Below are 19,519 nucleotides of genomic sequence, written 5' to 3'. Positions count from 1 at the left end.
ACTTAATGTTTTCTCTGCTAAATGTTCTCACGCTTAATCCACACAACCTATGGGGTAGGTATTATTCTTAAACCCATTTTAAGGATTATTTATGTCTGGCAAAGGGCAGACTGGAATTCCAGAGTTTGTTCTGCGGGACCCTAGAATCCCCACTGTTCAGCCCAACCTCCAGCGAGTCCCTGCTCTTACTGAGCCTGTTTCGGGTGACAAGGTTGTGGGGATGGGATTGGTGGATACCATCCAACTCCCGTCTCTGGGGGAGTTACCTTTCCCGGGGCCATCCTCAAGCCAATCTCAGTTTCCAAGTTGTAAAAGGGAAACTAAGAGTTGAGAAACGAAACCTACAACAGAAAGCGTGACTAAAAGCCCCGCCTGTTAAGGTGGTTTCACCCAGTGTCCCTTGGTGCCCCAGCCACAGCAAACAGCCTCCAGGAAGAGGATCCCCTGGTCAGCCAGACGCGCCTTGTTTCCTCTCCACTCTGGTCCTTTATTCCACAGGGTGCTGGAGGTCAGCTGAGGAGGAGTCCCCTTAAAGAAGAGTGTGTGTGCCAGGAGCTGGGTAGGTGTGTGGGTATATATCTAGCCACCAGTGGTACTCTCAAGACAGAGATGGCAGTGCCCCCGGAGCTGTTTGTCACCCCAGCTTCCGGACTGAACTCCTTCGTGGCTCACTGTCTGCATCCCAGCCAGGAGTGGAAAAAAGAGGTGCTGGAGACAGTGCAGACCGTGGAACAGTTCCTGAGCGAGCAGAGCTTCCAGGGGGAGCATGGGCTGGACCAGGAGTTCTGGGTGCTGAAGGTGGTCAAGGTGAGACTGGTTCCCTCCATCCCCAGGCCAGGGCTGGGCAAAATGCAGCTTGTGGGTCTACATCCCTGAGGATGCTGGAACCTCTTGCCTCATTATCCCTAGCCCCTGCTACTGACATCTCAAGACATTCCATCCCAGTGCACTGCTGCCTTGAGCAGAGCAAGTCCAGTAAGGAAGCTAATAATAATAGTGCACTTTTTTGGATGCACTAGCCTAACCGCTTAACATGTATTATGTCTAATTTGTGTACCCTGTGAGGTAAGTACTATTCTTTTCCCATTTTACTGATGAGCAGAATGGAAACAGTGATTTAAGATCCATAATGACCAAATGCAATGCAAGGTCTCTGATTGGATTTTGGTGTGAATGGGCCATCTGTAAAATATAATTTGGGAACAATTGGGAAAATTTCAATATGACCAGAATATTAAATAATATATATAAGGGAATTGGTTTTTTTAATATTTATTTATTTTATTTATTTATTTTCTTGGCTGCATCAGGTCTTAGTTGTGGCAATGCGGGATCTTTTGTTGCAGCATGCAGGCTCGGGCTTCTCTCTAGTTGTGGCATGTGTGTTTTCTCTCTCTAGTTGTGGCTCGTGAGCTCCAGAGTGTGTGGGCTCTGTAGTTTGCGGCACGCAGCCTCTCTAGTTGAGGTGTGGGAGCTCAGTAGTTGTGGCACGTGGGCTTAGTTGCCCTGCGGCATGTGAGATCTTAGATCCCCCACCAGGGATCGAACCCGAGTCCCCTGCACTGGAAGGTGGATTCTTTACCACTGGACCACCAGGGAAGTCCCAGGGAATTGTTTTTTTGAGACATAATAGTTTTGTGGTTATGGGGGAATCCTCTGTTGGACACAAATGCTAAAGTATTTAGGGACAATAGTCCTTAGTGTCTGTAAGTTACTTTAAAGTGGCTTAGTTGAAGCAAATATGGCAAAGAGTTTAGACTTGTTGAATCTGACTGGGTGGATGTATAAGTGTTCATTGTATTCTCTTTCTATTTTTCTGTTTAAAATTTTTGATAATGGAAAATTTTTTTAATGGAAGCTCAGAGAGGTGAGATCACTTGCCCAAGGTCACACAGCTAGTGGTGAAGCTGGGACTTCAACCAGGATCTATCTTACTCCACTCCAGGCTGAGCTTTATTCCCCCAAGCCCTTCCTGCAGCTGTGTCATGTCACCTCCTGTCCTAGCTAAGATAATAATGCAAGAGGGTCAAAACTAGAAAGGTGTGATGAGAAAAACAACTTTTGAGGAAAACAATTTTGTTTTTCTGAGTGGCTGCCTAGGCATTTTACAGTATGGTGACCCTACTAACACCAAAAGTTCAGAGTCTGGACTTTTAGATAGGTTTCGGTATCCCCACAGGTTCCTGCTTTCCTTTCCGGGTGGAACCTTTTAAAATAACCACTTAGTGGGCTTCCCTGGTGGTCCAGTGGTTAAGACTCTGAGCTTCCACTGCAGCGGGCACGGGTTCGATCCCTGGTCAGGAAAGTTCATGCCGCACCGTGTGGCCAAAATACATAAATAAATAAAATTTTTTAAAAATTTAGAGCTAAGAAGGTTAAAAAAATTTTTTTTAATTAAAAAAAATAACCACTTAGAGTTATGCCTGTGAAAAGTTAGTAACCTCTGCCCCAATCACCTTGTAAGTAAGTACTAGGTGCTTGCTACCTTGCTCTATCTCCTGCTGGTTTGTGACCTGGGGCGGAGAACTGCGCTTCCCCCGGCTCACTGCATCCCTTTGCTTCTGGGATCTGTAAATAATAAATCTTTTTTTTTTATTTTTTAAAATTAATTTTTGTTGTTGGAGTATAGCTGCTTTACAATGTTGTGTTAGTCTCTGCTGTACAGCAAAGTGAATCCGTTATACGTATACATATATCCCCTCCTTTTTAGATTTCTTTCTCATTCAGGTCACCACAGAGCATTGAGCAGAGTTCCCTGTGCTATACAGTAGGTTCTCATTAGTTATCTGTTTTTGAAAGTAATAATGACTCTGCTCTCTTTGTGTGGGTGTATTGAAACTGCACCTTTCCTCCAAATGACCCCATGGGTTTCATTTCCCCACAGAGGGAGTGTGGATGCTGAGGGAGCTACCTGCCCACCGTGTGTGGGCGGCTTGTGCCCCCTGGCCAATGAGAAATTAACACTTTATTTGGGCTTTAAACCCTCCCCCCACCACTGAAAATCTGGTGAGCTGTGCTGGTCCACATGAGTGAATGCTTGTCCTTGGGTTTGAATAGGTTTGGACTGAAGCAAGTCATGAAGCCTGTTCTAGACCGCTCTTCCCTCTCTGCCTGTATCTTACCAGTGGAAAAGGTGGGATGGGCAGTGCAGTCACAGCCTTCAGTGGGATGTGCTCTTCATCTGCACCCAGGGTGCCATTCCCAGCCCTCTCACATGGGGCAGAAACGCTGAGTCCGAATGCAGGTGGAGAAACAAAATGGAAAAGGAAGAGGAAAGAAAAGATGGAGGAATCCTGCACAGAAGCAGGGCCTGTCACATAGACTTGGGTCACAGGGAAGAAAGAGGTAGAACCACCACACCTGGTGTTCTGACCCTCTCTCTGACTGTGACTATCACTCCTGGCTGTGAGTCCATGGCGAGTTGATTAACCCTCAACTGCCTTCCTTTTCTCATCTGTACAATGGGGATAATTATACTAGTCCCCCCACCTCAATTAATGGGGGTGAGGATTAAAAGACACTGTGTGTATAAAGGGCTTTCAGTGGTGCCAGGCACAGCAAGGGCTCAACTGGCGGCAGCTGGGTCATCATCAATGTTCCTTGACTCCACCCACCAGTGGAGGTAGCCGACCTGAGGTCTGATGCATCCCTGGCAATTCCACCTCCCAACCTGGAGTGAGAAAGAGAGAAGGCCAGAGAGTTGGGGGACTTAGTATTCCAGAGGCCACAGCACTGGAGAGCAAGTTTAGGATCTCAGAACATCAGAAAGACCCTTTCAAAATCATCCAGCTCAGGCTCCTTCAATTCAGATGGGGAAGCTGAACTCCAGGCAGGAGAAGAGATGATCTACGTCAAGTAGAGCAGAAGGAAGAGAGATATATTGCTGACTTCCTGTGTGCCAGGCACCACGGCAAGCCCTTGGCACACATTGTCTTATCAAATCCTCCCAATCACCCAGTGACTCATGTGCCGTCATTACTCTGAGGTTCCAGATGAGGGACAGCGTTCAGAAGGATCATGCAACTGAGAAACAGGGGCGTGAGGTGAGGTCAAGGTCAGGCTGCCCCGTTCCCCAGCCCTTGGTTCTCATTCACCAGGCAATCCTATGCCCCCCTTTTTATTTTTATTTTATTTTTTAGGTATTAGTTTCTTCATTTATTTATTTATTTAGGCTGTGCCAGGTCTGAGTTGCCACAGGCGGGATCTTAGTTGTGGCATGCAGACTTCTTAGCTGCGGCATGCATGCAGGACCTAGTTCCCCAACCAGGGATCAAACCTGGGCACCCTGCATTGGGGGGGTGGAGTATTACCCACTGGACCACCAGGGAAGTCCCTGTGCCCCCCTTTTTAATGTCATGATATTATTCAGACATCCGCCCCCCCCCAAGAATCCTCCAACCACCACCCTGTGGAGGATGACTGTTCCCTTGGAGTGGGGATCACTCTGCAGATAAGGCTGAGTCTCGGAAGCGAGGCAGTGGAGTAAATAAGAAGCGTGGGCTGTGGAGTCTGGCTGCCTGGTTGGAAGTGCCCACTGTGTGACCCTGGACGAGAGGCTTGCCTCTCGACATCCCCGCTTTCTCCCCTGTAAAGAAGGGATGTTAATGCTCCACACCCGGACTTCCCTGGTGGCACAGTGATTAAGAATCCGCCTGCGAATGCAGGGGACACGGATTCGATCTCTGGTCAGGGAAGATCCCACATGCTGCGGAGCAACTAAGCCCGTGCGCCACAGCTACTGAGCCTGTGCTCTAGAGGCCCCAAGCCACAACTACTGAAACCAGTGCGCCTAGAGCCCGTGCTCCGCAACAAGAGAAGCCACTGCAATGAGAAGCCCGCGCACTGCAATGAAGAGTAGCCCCCGCTCACCACAACTAGAGAAAGCCCGCGCGCAGCAAAGACCCAATGCAGCCAAAATTAAATAAATAAATAAACAAATTATTTTATAAAAAGGAAATACTCACCGCCCATCCCTCAGGGCGGTGGCGATCATCCGTGGAAAGAGCCTCAGGGATTGCCTGGTCCAGGCAGTGGCCTCGGGGTGATGGGACTCTGTGCTCTGCAGGTGGGCTCCTTCGGGAACGGCACAGTGCTCAGGGACAGCTCAGAGGTGGAGCTGGTGATGCTCCTGAGCGGTTTCCACAGCTTCCAGGAGGAGGCCAGGCACCACCACGACATTCTGATCCTGCTATGTGAAAAGCTCAGGTATTGCCAGGACATCCTGAGCCTCCAGCTCCAGGACCTGAGGCTGGTCCAGGGAGTCCCCTCTGCTGTCGCCTTCACCATCCAGTCCTGGGAGACTGCAGAGCCCATCACTGTCACCATCGTGCCAGCCTACGGGATCCTGGGTAAGGGGAAGCCCACCAGACTCACACGACCGCCCTCCCGGGGGACCCGCAGCTTCCTCACCTCTCCTTCGTGGCCACGTGCAGACACCTGTATTCACCCATTCAACCCATGTCCTGTGCTGGGTGCTGGGTGACCACAGTGCCTGGGACTGATTCAACTCTGGCTGTCCTGTGGCTCAACTTAGGAAACAGATTTATCAAAGAATCACACAGATAAATATATGATTGGAGAGGACGTGAGAGCCATGGAGGGGAAGGCGTAAGAGCAACCCCAGGCGCTTCTGGAACATTTACCATGGGGGTGGGGCCTGTCATTGTCTGTGCTTTCCTGGAAGCAAAGCCTGAGACAGGGATGTGAGGATAAGCAGTCCCAGGAGATGCTGGTGGGGAAGCAGGGGAGTGAGACGGAAGGGGGGGAGCACGACAAGGTGCAGGTTGAACTAGTCACCGTGCTGAGCAGCTGGGCTTGTGCCCTGCAGAGCTCTGGAAGAAGTGCAGAGCACGTCTCCCAAGTGGGTTGTTGAGTGTTTCATCCACCAGCTTCCCATCAGCCATCGGCTGAGGGCTGCTTCCCGGGAGCACCGATGACACTAGTAACGGTATCAGCTACAAGCCCAGATGATCCAGCTTTCATCTGGTGCACCGGCTCCTCTTAACTAGAGTGGCTGCTGGGAGTTGCTCCATGGAGAAAGTGTCAGAATTGGGATCCCATCTGAGCCAGAAAGAGACAGTGGGAGGCATTAGTGGTAGTGATGTATGCCCCACCCTTCAGCAAACGTGCTCTCTGAACCCAGCTTTCTTATATGGAACTGGTCCTTCCCTATAGTGACGGACGCTTCATATAAATTGCTGAGAGAGCCAAAACAGACATTAAGGGAAACTGAGGGTGACAGGCACATCAAGAGAGGACAATAGTCCTTGAGTAGCCTGAGGAATAGAAAACCCACTTTAAAAAAAATGTATTTTATTGAAGTCTAGTTGATTTACAATGTTGTGTTAATTTCTGCTGTACAGCAAAGTGAGTCAGTTATCCATATATACACCATTATGTTTTATCACAGCATATTGAATCCAGTTCCCTGTGCTGTACAGTAGGACCTTGTTGTTTCTCCATCCTATGTATAATAGTTTGCATCTGCTAATCCCAGACTCCCAATCCATCCCTCCCCCCCCACCCTCCCCCTTTGGTAACCTGAAGTCTGTTCTCTATGCCTGTGAGTCTGTTTCTGGAAAACTCACTTTTGATTCTCCAGAAGGACAATCAAGAAGGCAAACTGTTAGTCTCTTAAGCTATGTGGTCCCAGGTCTCCCTAGAGAGATACTCCAATAATTACCAGTTTCTCCCCCATGGACTAGTCAGCAACCTGGGGCTTCCTGAGCCCTCACTCTCTCCTCTTTGCCTCCTCTCTCCTCAGAGCCTTCTGTTCCCAACTCTAATCCCTCCCCAGAGGTCTATGTGAGTCTGATTAAGGCCCGCAGTTCCCCTGGACATTTCTCCCCATCCTTCAGCGAGCTGCAGAGAAACTTCGTGAAACACCGGCCCACCAAGCTGAAGAGCCTCCTGCGGCTGGTAAAACACTGGTACCTGGAGGTGAGGAGGCTGCCAGGCTGGGGGCAGGAGCGGAAGATGGAGGAGGGAAGGGAAGAAAAAGGCAGGAACCATATCTGTCATCTCGGGAAACTGCACCAAGAGGCAGTGGAGGTGGGGTGCGAGAGAAGGCTCACCTTTTTTTTTGCGGTACGCGGGCCTCTCGCTGCTGTGGCCTCTACTGTTGCGGAGCACAGGCACCGGACGCGCAGGCTCAGCGGCCATGGCTCACAGGCCCAGCCACTCCGCGGCATGTGGGATCTTCCCGGACCGGGGCACGAACCCGTGTCCCCTGCATCGGCAGGCGGACTCTCAACCACTGCGCCACCAGGGAAGCCCAAGGCTCACCGTTTAAAATGTAAACCTGGCAGAAGATGCAGATGAAGAAGGAGGAAGGAGAGGAGGGGGAGGAGAAAGAAACAGAGGAGGAAGGAGAGAAATAAGGAACGTACTGTATTTCAAAGAACGAGTGCTTGTAATGGTCCAGCTACAGTCCAGTGCTGGCTAAGGTCAACTTCTCTGGGCTGTCTGGACATTAATCTCAGCTGATTAAGGACTAACAAGAGGAAAAATTTGTTTAATTCCACACTGCACCAATTCCCCCTCCAAATGATTGAGTTCCTGAGTATCATGATCATTACTGAATGAGTACATCCACAGCAGCTACTTTTTAGATTTCACATATGATGTCTGCATGGTACCAGGTATATTTCAAGCTACCCAGATGAACATGTCATCTGAACTTATGAAAGGAAGACTCAGAAACAAACAAAAAATGAGAAAGAAAGAAAAAAGATGCTTACTTATTTTTTTTTAAATGGTAAGGGTCAGATTTTAGAAAGACCAATCCAGTCCAAAAAGAAAAAAAAAGTATTTAAAGATAAAAATCAGGATATTACCAAAGTTAGTTTATAGTTAGTATGTTTGGTGGAAAAGCAGTCATTTTCTTACATGATTATCACTTCTGCCAAGGTTGTGATGTATCTTCAGATGTTAGCATCACCAAAGCCAAGAATGAAATTGGTTTTTTTGGTCAGTCAGTCACTTAAGAGGCATTGATCCAAGGTTTTGTGGATTTGGAGAGCTAGAACTCAACAAAATGATCTTTTTGCTTTGTTTGTCTGTCTGTCTAAGTGTACAAAGTGTTTTCTTCCTGTATATGACTTGCACATTTATAGTAATGTCCACAGAACAACGTATCAGCTTTACTTCTATAGCCCTTTCTTTGTTCAAGTCTCTGCCACTAAGGGACTTCCCTGGCGGTGCAGTGGTTAAGACTCCATACTTCCACTGCAGGAGGCACAGGTTTGATTCCTGGTCAGGGAACCAAGATCCCCGTGTGGCCAAAAACAAACAAACAAGCAAACAAAAAAACCCCAAAAGTCTCTGCCTCTGAGACAAGAATTTGTCTGCATATGGTTTTTTGAAACAGTTTTTTGATTCAGTATTATTATTTATTTGTTTGTTTGTTTGTTTGTTTGTTTGTTTTTGCCTGTGTTGGGTCTTCGTTGCTGCGCCCAGGCTTTCTCTAGTTGCAGCGAGCGGGGGCTACTCCTCATTGCGGTGCGCAGGCTTCTGATTGCGGTGGCTTCTCTTGTTGCGGAGCACAGGCTCTAGGCACGTGGGCTTCAGTAGTTGTGGCTCATGGGCTCTAGAGCGCAGACTCAGTAGTTGTGGCGCACGGGCTTAGTTGCTCCGCGGCATGTGTGATCTTCCCTGACCAGGGCTCAAACCCGTGTCCCCTGCAGGCGGATTCTTAACCACTGGGTCACCAGGGAAGTCCCTGATTCAGTATTATTGATTTGATGTTTTCTTTTATTTGAGAACTTTTATTTAGCTAAGTGTTACAAGATGTGTTTGTTGATACTTAAGGACACAAAGAGATCATATTGTATGTTAAACAAAACTAGAATCCCGTGATGCTAAAAAGGTTGATAGTTCATCTTTGTCTGGAAACGTAACATCACAGGAGTTGTCGTTCACTTTCATGGTTCAAAATTATTTTATGATTCTTACCAACTCATCTACTGGGGTCAGGGACCAAGGAACATGTAAGTGAGCTTCTCTGGGTTCTATCCACCAAATCTTAACTGTAAGAATGTCACTGATCTCAGAGATGCCCAAGTTTGTGCATGCTCATGACAAACCAAAAAGTGTTATTTTGACTATCTATAATTCTGGGCTTTCATAAGCCTTGCAACAGTATCAGTTTCCAAGGGGAACTTATGAGCATCATTTCCGCATGTGAAGAGATGTCCTTGATTTCTTTTGTGTTTTAATTTACCAACAAGCTGATGTTTATGTTCTATCTTTTGAAATATTTAATTCAATGCCATTTTGGGAAAAAGATGGGGCTTTCCCCAGTGTTTTGGCTGAGCTGTCTTTTTTTTGTGTGTGTGGTACGCAGGCCTCTCACTGTTGTGGCCTCTCCCGTTGCGGGGCACAGGCTCCGGACACGCAGGCCCAGCGGCCATGGCTCACGGGCCTAGCCACTCTGCAGCATGTGGGATCTTCCCGGACCAGGGCACGAACCCATGTCCCCTGCATCGGCAGGCAGACTCTCAACCACTGTGCCATCAGGGAAGCCCTTGGCTGAGCTTTTGACATAAGTGTTTTGTTTGGTTGTTTTTTTGTTTTGTTTTGGAGGTTTTTTTGTCTTTTACCATTTTAAGTGTACAAGTCAGTGGCATTAATTACATTCACAGTGTTGTGTAAATATCACCATTATTTCCAGAACTTTTTTTTATCATCCAAAACAGAAACTATACCTGTTAAACAATAACCTCCCATTCTACCCTCCCTCCAGCCCTGTAATCTCTATTCTACTTTCTATCTCTAAGAACTTGACCGCTCTAGGGACCTCTTATAAGTGGAGTCATACAATATTTGTCCTTTTCTGTCTGATCCTTTTTTTCCTTTTTGGCTGTGCCACGCGGCACGCGGGATCTTAGTTCCCCTAACAGGGATGGAACCGTGCCCCCTGCAGTGAAAGGACAAGTCCTACCCACTGGACCACCAGGGAATTCCCTGTGTCTGATTATTAACCGTGGGATTATCATACCTAATTGGATGAGATTTCTGAGATGAATACAAGTTTACATATACATTTGATTTATTCTTTTTTTTTAATTAATTAATTATTTATTTATTTTTGCCTGTGTTGGGTCTTCGTTGCTACCCGCGGGCTTTCTCTAGTTGCGGCGAGCTGGGGCTACTCTTCGTTGCGGTGCGTGGGCTTCTCATTGCGGTGGCCTCTCTTATTGCGGAGCACGGGCTCTAGGTGCGCGGGCTTCAGTAGTTGTGGCTTACAGGCTCAGTAGTTGTGGCGCACAGGCTTAGCTGCTATGCGGCACGTGGGATCTTCCTGGACCAGGGCTCCAACGCGTGTCCCCTGCATTGGCAGGCGGATTCTTAACCACTGAGCCACCAGGAAAGTTCCAATTTATTCTTGATTTATCTAAGTCTAGCATGGTAGGAAGGAGGACAGATTTTTTGAATGTATGTAAACGCTACATATTCCTGAAAAGGAACTTAATAAAGACACTTTGTGAATATTAAGCCATCATTCTGAATAGTTTTATAAGTAAGGCCAATTTATATATGCTATTATTTTACAGAATAATTATCTTTGTTTTCCTGAGGATTTGTTAGCTCATAATCTATAGTAGGAATTTTTATAGGGATTTTTTTTATTCTGAGGTATCAGTTGGAATCATATATCATTTACAGAATGTATCTTAGTTTGCATATGTATTTCCGTATATTGAGGGTAGGAGAGTAAGAAAGAAAGGTTTTTTTTTTTCTCTCTCATATAGTCATCAATAGAACATTAACCTGAGTAATTAATTCTCATTTTGTTAAGCAATCTGCTCTTAAGAAGTTGCCTACTTCTGAAATAAAAGATTCTGGTGAAATTCTGACTCAGTCCCCTTTGGTGGCCATATGAGTCTTTATCCACGAATTTATTACACTTCATAAATTTCCCATAGTGGAGTTGGGAGGAAGAGATTTGCTGGCAGATAGATTATATTGTAATCAAACCATTCTTTTATGAAATCCTTTTTTTTTCATTTACATACATAAAAACAACAAGAATTGGCAGCTGTGATTTTACTATTTTAATTACGGGTCCAAAATAAACACAGCATAAAATCTAACAGTCCCTCAGCTCCTAATTTTACAGGGCTGTCTTCCAGGAATCATATGTGTGTGCGTGCACACACTGCACCCCTACCCCCCAATATCTGAGTGGTTTAAATTCATAATGGCATACAAGACAACAATAACAGGGCTCCCAGGAGATATCTGAATTCTCAAGACAAACAGACCAAAAGAGAGCAAGAGAGAGAGAGAAACACAAAATACAATCAAATTCTCATCGACTGGGCTTCCCTGGTGGCGCAGTGGTTGAGAGTCCGCTTGCCGATGCAGGGGATACGGGTTCGTGCCCCGGTCCAGGAAGATCCCATATGCCGCAGAGTGGCTGGGCCCGTGAGCCATGGCCACTGAGCCTGCATGTCCGGAGCCTGTTGCTCCGCAACAGGAGAGGCCACAACAGTGAGAGGCCCGCGTACCGCAAAAAAAAAAAAAAAAAAAAAAAAGAAATTTTCACTTCCTAGCTCAATGTTAGAGAGGTTCTTTAGACAGGAGGTGACTGGTATCCGTTAAGATGCTTTCTTTTGCAAGTAACAGAAAAACAGAAAAACCAACTCAAACTGGCTTAACCAATAAAGAGAATTATCAGCTCATGTGTGAAAACCCACAGCAGTGGAGAGGAGGCTTCAGGCACTGTTTGATGAATGCTCCAGCTCAGTTTCTCTATAATACTCTCAGCGTCTCTCAATTCTATATGTCACCTTGGTCCACAGGCTGGCTTCCCTCATGGTGGCAAAATGGCCACATCTGTTCCTGCCCTCACATCCACATAGAAGAGAGGATTTCTCTTCTTTCAACCACTGAACAAAAGAATGAGGCTTGACTCAAATTAAGCCAACTTAGATTACAAAGCTTCTCTTGAACCAATCACTTGGCAAGGGGAATAGGTTTATACTGGTGACCCTGTCCAGTCAGGGCCAAGCCTGGAGATGAGGATTGGGTCAATCCTGTCCAAACAGCATGGCTACTATACAATGGGGAAGGAAGAAACGCCTGTTAGAGAGGCAACCTCAGTGTTCACCATGGATTCTCAGCTATTACCTAGTTCTATAGTCCCCCAACACACGCATACTATTTTTTTTTTTTTTTTTTTTTTTTTTTTTTTTGCTGTACGCGGGCCTCTCACTGCTGTGGCCTCTCCCGTTGCGGAGCACAGGCTCCGGACACACAGGCTCCGCGGCCATGGCTCGCGGGCCCAGCCGCTGCGCGGCATGTGGGATCTTCCGGGATAGGGGCACGAACCCGTGTCCCCTGCATCGGCAGGCGGACTCTCAACCACTGCGCCACCAGGGAAGCCCTATTTTTTTTCTCTTTAGCTAAGAAGAGTTTTCTTTAAAAGAAATCTTTCAGAAGCCTAAATAGATTAAAATGGAGCTGCTTAGGCTGGGGTGCTGATTACAGAGGTCAACCTGCTCACTCCTTGGGACACCCCTTTATCCCTCCATTTCCGGGAGTTATGTCAAGCACAGTTTGAAACCAACTGGAGTAACCTAGCTGCTTAATTCTAAAATGGAGAAACCCATTTAGGGCCAGAGAGGGAAAGTGACTTGGCCAAGACTATGCAGCCAGTAGGTAGCAGAGCTGGGACCACAACTTGGATTTTTCTAGTTTCTGGTTCAATGTCATCCTTATAAGGAATCTTGGGGTCTTGCTCTCTCTTCCCATGTCTTTCAACAGTGTGTGAAATCCTGCTGCCTTAGGGCCAAGCTACCCCCTCTCTATGCCCTTGAGCTACTGACCATCTACGCCTGGGAAGTGGGTACTCAGGAGAAGGAATGTTTCGGGTTGGACAGCGGCCTGGCCACCGTGATGAGACTGCTTCAGCAGTATGAGTTACTCTGTATCTACTGGACCTACTACTACACGTTCCAGAACCCGATCATTGAGGACTTTGTTAGAAAACAGCTCAAAAAAGAGAGGTACTAGATCACTGCATGCCAACCACATCTCAAAGAGAAAAGAAAGAGAATTAAGGGAAACACACTTGATATCTCAAGTTGACTGCCTTTCAAAATTGCAAGGAACTTAGGGGCTATAAGCCTTTTCCTTGTTCCTCGAGCCACCACCCCACACTACCTTAGCCCTCTTGCCCTCAGAAGACCATTTCAGAAAAACTAAGCTACCTTAGCTTTTTAGTGACAGCACGGGAAACTGGAAAGAACCGGGGAGACCCAAGTGTAAGCCCAGCTCCACCATTTTCTCATCTCTGTGAGTCTCCATTCCTCATCTGTAAAACAGGAGTAATTGGCACCAAACATGCAGGACTGTTGGGAGAGTCAGATAAAATATTTGTAAAGGGCCTACAGTATCTAGCCTATGGTAGATGCCAGATAAATGTTGTAGCACATGCTGCCTGTACCCATTCGTATCCCCTGGGCCTTTACCGTTTCCAGGAAGGCTGGTTCAACCTCCAGCTGTCAGCACCTGCGTCCCGTTGCCTGTGGGTTTTCAGCTTCCCCCAGTGACTGGTGGAAGTTGGTGTATAAATACCCCAGCTCCCTCCCATCTCAGATGGAGGGACTCTCTTTGGGACACATGTTCTCTACTACTTCCCAGAGTCCACCCTGGGCGACTAACCCCCAGTTGCTCACAGTGGTAATCACCTTGACACATACACTTTACTGGCATCCTTCCCTTCCCTGTCTCACTTTCCCACTCTCTTATTGGTGCTTCCTGGTATCTTCTTCCAAATAAATGACTTTCACTCAAATCCTGATCTTAGGATCTGCCTCTGGGGGAATGCAGCCTGGGACAACTCTTTACATTAGAAGTTTTAGGTCAATGCAAGCAATATCTCAAGATTATTATTCCCTTATGTGAGAGTTGGGTCATTTTTAAAAGGGAGAAAAACCTGGCCTCCTAATGAAAAGAGGATTTATTGTAAGGATGCCCAGAAAATTGACCTTGGAAAACCACTGGGACCTGAGGCAAATCTATAGACTCCCCCTCTCTCTGTTGCTCACTCTCATTGCCCACATGCTCCCTTTCCTCTCACTGCTTCTCTCTCCACACCTGTTCAGCTCCCCTCTTACTCCTAGTTGATGAGGAACCTCCATCATTCCTGGTCCAAAATCCAGAGGGAATCAGTCTGATCACTGGGCACAGGGCCTGCATATCAGGTCACCTGGTGGGTCACTTTGGGTCAGGTGACCCCACCCCATAGGACAGCGTGTTATTACTCTGAATGAGGCAGGACCATTCAGGGAGTCAGGGATGTTGGGAGTTGAGAGCATGGAGCCTAAGGTGTATAGTTCATGTCAGTAGCCTGCTATCACATTGTGTCACTTAGATAAAATCTCAGCTCCCACCTAAGTCAAAAGCTCCTGGAGTACAAGGGCCAGGTCTTGATCATGGGCTTGCCATCCAACACGTGTGGTCACCCCAAGCAACCCAAATAGGCTATTAGACCCCCTTCAAGCCAATATTCTTTAAAGTATTTATTCAACATTTACCTAGAGGAGAGATGCTTGGAGACAGCCCAACCTCTCCTCTGTTGAGGCAGAGGAGATGGGTAAGAATCCCATCTTCAGGTTGGGAGAACCTAGGGAGGTCTGTGCCTCAGTTTCCTCATCTGTAAAATGGGGGGAAATCATCGTCACCATCCTCATCATCATAGTCCCTACCTTATAGAATTGTTGTAGGGATTAAAATAAGTTAATTTACATAGGGTTTGAGCCCGTGCCTCAATAAACATCAGTAAATAGTGGTGGTGGTGTTACTGTCATCCAAAGCGATTCAGCAGCTCTGGCCTTGAACTCACGTATGTAGCCTGGTCAGCAAAATGAAAGCTCTGAACTTGAGGCCCACCTGACTGAGTGGGCCGCTGTTACTGTTCCAGCATGCCTTTGGGGCTCTCACTCTCCGTACACCTCAAAAATTCCTTGCAAACACCTAAAGTACTCTGCCCAAGAGGAATTCTTGGAAACAGAACCCTCTCCATTATGTTACTCTCCGGCAAAGTTTTTGGCCCCTCCTAGACTGACAGTCCTGGGCTCTGGACATAGCAGATGCTCAGATGATTGCCAAGAAGGTTTCTTTCTGGCTTGCGGGCCTCCAAACCAGAAAGAACCTGGGCACCTTCTCTCTGTGTTGCAGGCCTATCATCCTGGATCCAGCTGACCCCACCCACAATGTGGCAAAAGGCTACAGATGGGACATAGTCGCTCAGAGGGCCTGCCAGTGTCTGAAACAGGACTGTTGCTATGACAACTACGAGAACCCAGTCCCCAGCTGGAACGTGAAGGTAATGGCTCCTCTCTGGGCTGCCAGGGGCTTGAAGCTCAGAATGAGATAACTGCATAGTATTTACTTCTGTGTCGATGGAGCCAAGAGGACTTTAGTGTCAGTTTGAGGCCTGGCTGCACCACCTACCAGCTCTGTGAACTTAGGGAAATTATTCAACTGTCTGAGCTTCAGATTCCTTATCTTCAAATTCTTGTTTTCCTGTTTTTTCTTCTTCCCATAACCTACCAAAGAATCACTGGGATTCTTTGCTCTCAATCATTCTCTGCATAAGCTGAGCCCAGGCAAGTCAATTCAATCAGCTGTTTTGTGCCAGCACCAGGCTTGGGGTTGATGCGGGGTGACCAAGGGGGCAACAATGGTTCAGAAATAAGACATGGTCACAACCCTTAAGAAACTTGCCAGATGGAAGCAAACTTGCACAAAACTGCTAAATAGAATTACCAGAGAAGATACTCAGAAAACAAAAAACTGCCATATAATATTATAATGTGATGCCGAACCCACATACAGGTAAAGAACATAATAATCTATTTTATTCACATTGTGCTTCACGATTTGCATAGCACTTGTTCAGGGACAAGTCTGTAAAATAGAAAGGTCAAGTAGTATTATTATCTTTTTCATTACTATCCCCATTTTACAGATGGAGATTGAGGCTCAGAGAGGTAAAGTGAATTAACCAAGGTCACACTGCTAAGAAGCAGCAGAGCCAGAATTCACACCCAGGTCTTTGTGGGGCTGTGGAATTGGAAAATAAATGTCATCATCATAAGTCACCAAGGAAGATTTCTTGAAGAAATTAAGGCATGAGGTGGGCCCTAAAAGCTAAGGACGGATGTAGACACTCAGAACAAAGGGTTCTCCATCCAGGGAGAGGGTCAGGGTAAGGGATGAGGGGCAAGGGACTAAAGTTGTGTGCAAAAGACTGAGGTGCTTAGAGCAGAAGGCAGAAGCCGAATCAGAGGCTCCCTAATAAGGAGCAGAGATTAAAAACTGGGGGCCCACCAGCCATATGAGGCCCACAGATGGGCTGAAAAGTATATGCCTTTGGATTTTTCCTGAATATAAAAACCATCATGAAAAGATCTTTATCTTGACAAATCAGAAGACTTGGCAATGCTGGGCCTATATTCCTTCTTAAAAGGATCAGCTAGAGGTCGGCCCACCATTCCCCTCCCCCAGCACCTTCCAGATGTTGCTCTTCAGACATCTGGGGCTCTCAGGCCCTTGAGTGTGGCCTCCGGTGGTGAAGAACAGACTTTGGAGTCTGGCTGACCTCCGTTCAAATACCCGCTCTTGTGGGCAGAAGACCTAAATAGACATTTCTCCAAAGAAGACATACACGTGGCCAACAAATACATGAAAAGATGTTCAACATCACTAATCATTAGAGAAATGCAAATCAAAACCACAATGAGGTATCACCTCATGCCAGTCAGAATGGCCATCATCAAAAAATCTAGAAACAGGGCTTCTCTGGTGGCGCAGTGGTTGGGAGTCCGCCTGCCGATGCGGGGGACGCGGGTTCGTGCCCTGGCCTGGGAGGATCCCACATGCCGCATGGCCGCTGAGCCTGCGCGTCCGGAGCCTGTGCTCCGGAACAGGAGGGGCCACAACAGTGAGAGGCCCGCGTACCACAAAAAAAAAAAAAAAAAGAAAAGAAAAAAAATCTAGAAACAATAGATGCTGGAGAGGGTGTGGAGAAAAGGGAACCCTCTTGCTCTGTCAGTGGGAATGTAAATTGATACAGCCACTATGGAGAACTGTATGGAGGTTCCTTAAAAAACTAAAAATAGAACTACCATATGACCCAGCAATCTCACTACTGGGCATATGCCCTGAGAAAACCATAATTCAAAAAGATACATGTACTATAATATTCACTGCTGCACTATTTACAATAGCCAGGACATGGAAGCAACCTAAATGTCCACCAATAGATGAATGCATAAAGAAGACGTGTCACATATATACAGTGGAATATTACTCAGCCATCAAAAGGAACGAAATTGAGTTATTTGTAGTGAGGCAGATGGGCCTAGAGTCCGTCATACAGAGTGAAGTAAGTCAGAAAGAGAAAATCAAATACTGTATGCTAACACATATATATGGAATATGAAAAGGCAGTATTGATGAACCTAGTGGCAGGGCAGGAATAAAGACGCAGACGTAGAAAACAGACTTGAGGACATGGGGGGTGGGGAAGGGGAAGCTGGGATGAAGCGAGAGAGTAGCATTGACATATATACACTACCAAATGTAAAACAGATAGCTAGTGGGAAGCTGCTGCATAGCAAAGGGAGATCAACTGGATGCTTTGTGACAACCTAGAGGGGTGGGATAGGGAGGGTGGGAGGGAGACGCAAGAGGGAGGGGATATGAGGATGTATGTATACGTATAGCTGATTCACTTTGTCGTACAGCGGAAACTAACACAACATTGTAAAGCAATTAGACTCCAATAAAGATGTGGAAGAAAAAAAACAAATACCTGCTCTGCTCCTCACTACTTTTGTGATGGTCAATAAATGGCGTAACCCTGCTCAGCCACAGTTTCCTCATCTGTAAAATGGGCTAATAGCAGAACCAACCTCATAGGGCTGCTGTGAGAATAAAATACATTAAGAAGAGGTTGAACGGCACCCAGCACAGGGCCTGGAAGGTGATTGGCACCCCCTAAATGTTTGCAGCTGCTGCTGTCGTTGTAAAGATGAGGACAGGTAAAGGGCACTTTTGTACTCAGACAGAGGGGTGTGGACTTAACCCCTCTTTGTTCTCTCCCTTCCAGGGGGCACGAGACATCCAAGTGACAGTGGAGCAGTGGGGTTTCTCGGATTTCATCATCATGGTGAACCCTTATGACTCCATAAAGAAGGTTAAAAGGAAGATCCAACGGAACCTGGGCTCCACATCCCTACAGCGTCTGTCCTTCCAGGAGCCCGGCGGGGAGCGACAGCTCCTCAGTAGCCAGTACTCCTTGGCTGATTACAGGGTTTTCTCCAACACTCGCATCTGTCTGCTGCAGACCATTGCCCCTGAGATCCAGGTCTTTGTGAAGAATCCCAATGGTGGGAGCCACGCCTATGCCATTTACCCCAATAGCCTTGTCCTGAACCTGAAGCTGCAGATTGAAGTCAAGGAGGGGCTGCTCAGAGAGGAGCAACAGCTAGAGTTCCAAGGCCAAGTCCTGCAGGATGGGTGGAGCTTGAGGAGCTATGGTGTCCAAGACAGCACCACCCTCACGCTGAAGAAAGAAGAAAAGAAGAAGAAACCAGCTAGTTCCTCTGAAAGACCTCTCTGTGCATTTCTGCCATTTAATCCAGACCCCATCAGTTCCACCTAACCTTGCCAGTAGACAGATGACGAGGGATATGAGAGACTAGATATACAAACGAACAATGGTTAGACCATATTCGAAATAGAACTCTGACCCACAAGCTCTGCAGCCACCAGCCCGAAGCCAAACCACAATCCCTGCATCAATCAACCCCAAACCATCGGGATTTGGTCAATAACTGCCAGCTTCCTTATTCCCTCCCTTCCAATTTAGGATCGATGAAAGAAAGCCAAACAAGCTCCCTAACCAATCACATAGGACAGCCTGCTTCTGCTTAGCCCACCTCCAGCTTCCCCATGCAGACAACCTCAGTCAGGGTATGCCTGAAGCCTTCTCTTTTTCCAACTATAAAGCTGTCCCACCGCCCTGCTTGCATTGGAGTCTCTGCCAAAGGCAAGGGATAATGGCTGATTCCCTGCTATAGCAAGTTGGGAATAAATAATCTTTGTTTGTTCTCTTTTGGATGGTCTTCATTTCTTTCCACAGATGCTAAGGCTGTCCTGGCATTATTGCTTAAACATTTGAGCCTCTCAACTCTGGAAAGTGAGGACTGTAGGGAAACTGAGATGAAGAAAAGCAAAGTCTGGGAGAGCGAGGATGATGTGGTGTTAAAAGTCCCCTTGGAGTTCCCTGGTGGCACAGTGGTTAAGAATCTGTCTGCCAATGCAGGGGACACAGGTTCGAGCCCTGGTTTGGGAAGATCCCACATGCCGCGGAGCACCTAAACCCATGCGCCACAACAAGAGAAGCCACCACAATGAGAAGCCCGCACACTGCAACAAAGACCCAACGCAACCAAAAGTAAAAATATAATAAATTTTTTAAAATCCCCTCAACTTATTTACA

The 19,519-nt window shown here is 46.9% G+C and overlaps 1 protein-coding gene across 1 annotated transcript; it reads left to right on the top strand.

Moving 5' to 3' along the window:
* Window positions 1–446: 446 nt before the first annotated feature.
* OASL (2'-5'-oligoadenylate synthetase like) lies at window positions 447–19,115 on the top strand. The gene is made up of 6 exons (XM_081252509.1): window positions 447–807; window positions 5,066–5,348; window positions 6,764–6,939; window positions 12,769–13,010; window positions 15,187–15,334; window positions 18,125–19,115. Exons 1-6 carry the CDS (start codon window positions 610–612, stop codon window positions 18,677–18,679), a joined length of 1,602 nt encoding a protein of 533 aa, XP_081108635.1. The 5' UTR covers window positions 447–609; the 3' UTR covers window positions 18,680–19,115.
* The last annotated feature ends 404 nt before the right edge of the window (window positions 19,116–19,519 follow it).

This window comes from Mesoplodon bidens (assembly GCF_964165515.1).
Source record: "Mesoplodon bidens genome assembly, chromosome: 13".
Taxonomy (NCBI): Eukaryota; Metazoa; Chordata; class Mammalia; order Artiodactyla; family Ziphiidae; genus Mesoplodon; species Mesoplodon bidens.
This window is presented reverse-complemented; position numbering and strand designations above follow the sequence as displayed.

Excerpts from the sequence above, each read along its gene's own strand:
- OASL (XM_081252509.1), top strand. The coding sequence starts at position 610 with ATGGCAGTGCCCCCGGAGCTGTTTGTCACCCCAGCTTCCGGACTGAAC. Across the intron at positions 808-5,065 it reads GGGTGCTGAAGGTGGTCAAG|GTGGGCTCCTTCGGGAACGG; the intron begins GTGAGACTGGTT and ends TGTGCTCTGCAG. Across the intron at positions 13,011-15,186 it reads AAACAGCTCAAAAAAGAGAG|GCCTATCATCCTGGATCCAG; the intron begins GTACTAGATCAC and ends TCTGTGTTGCAG.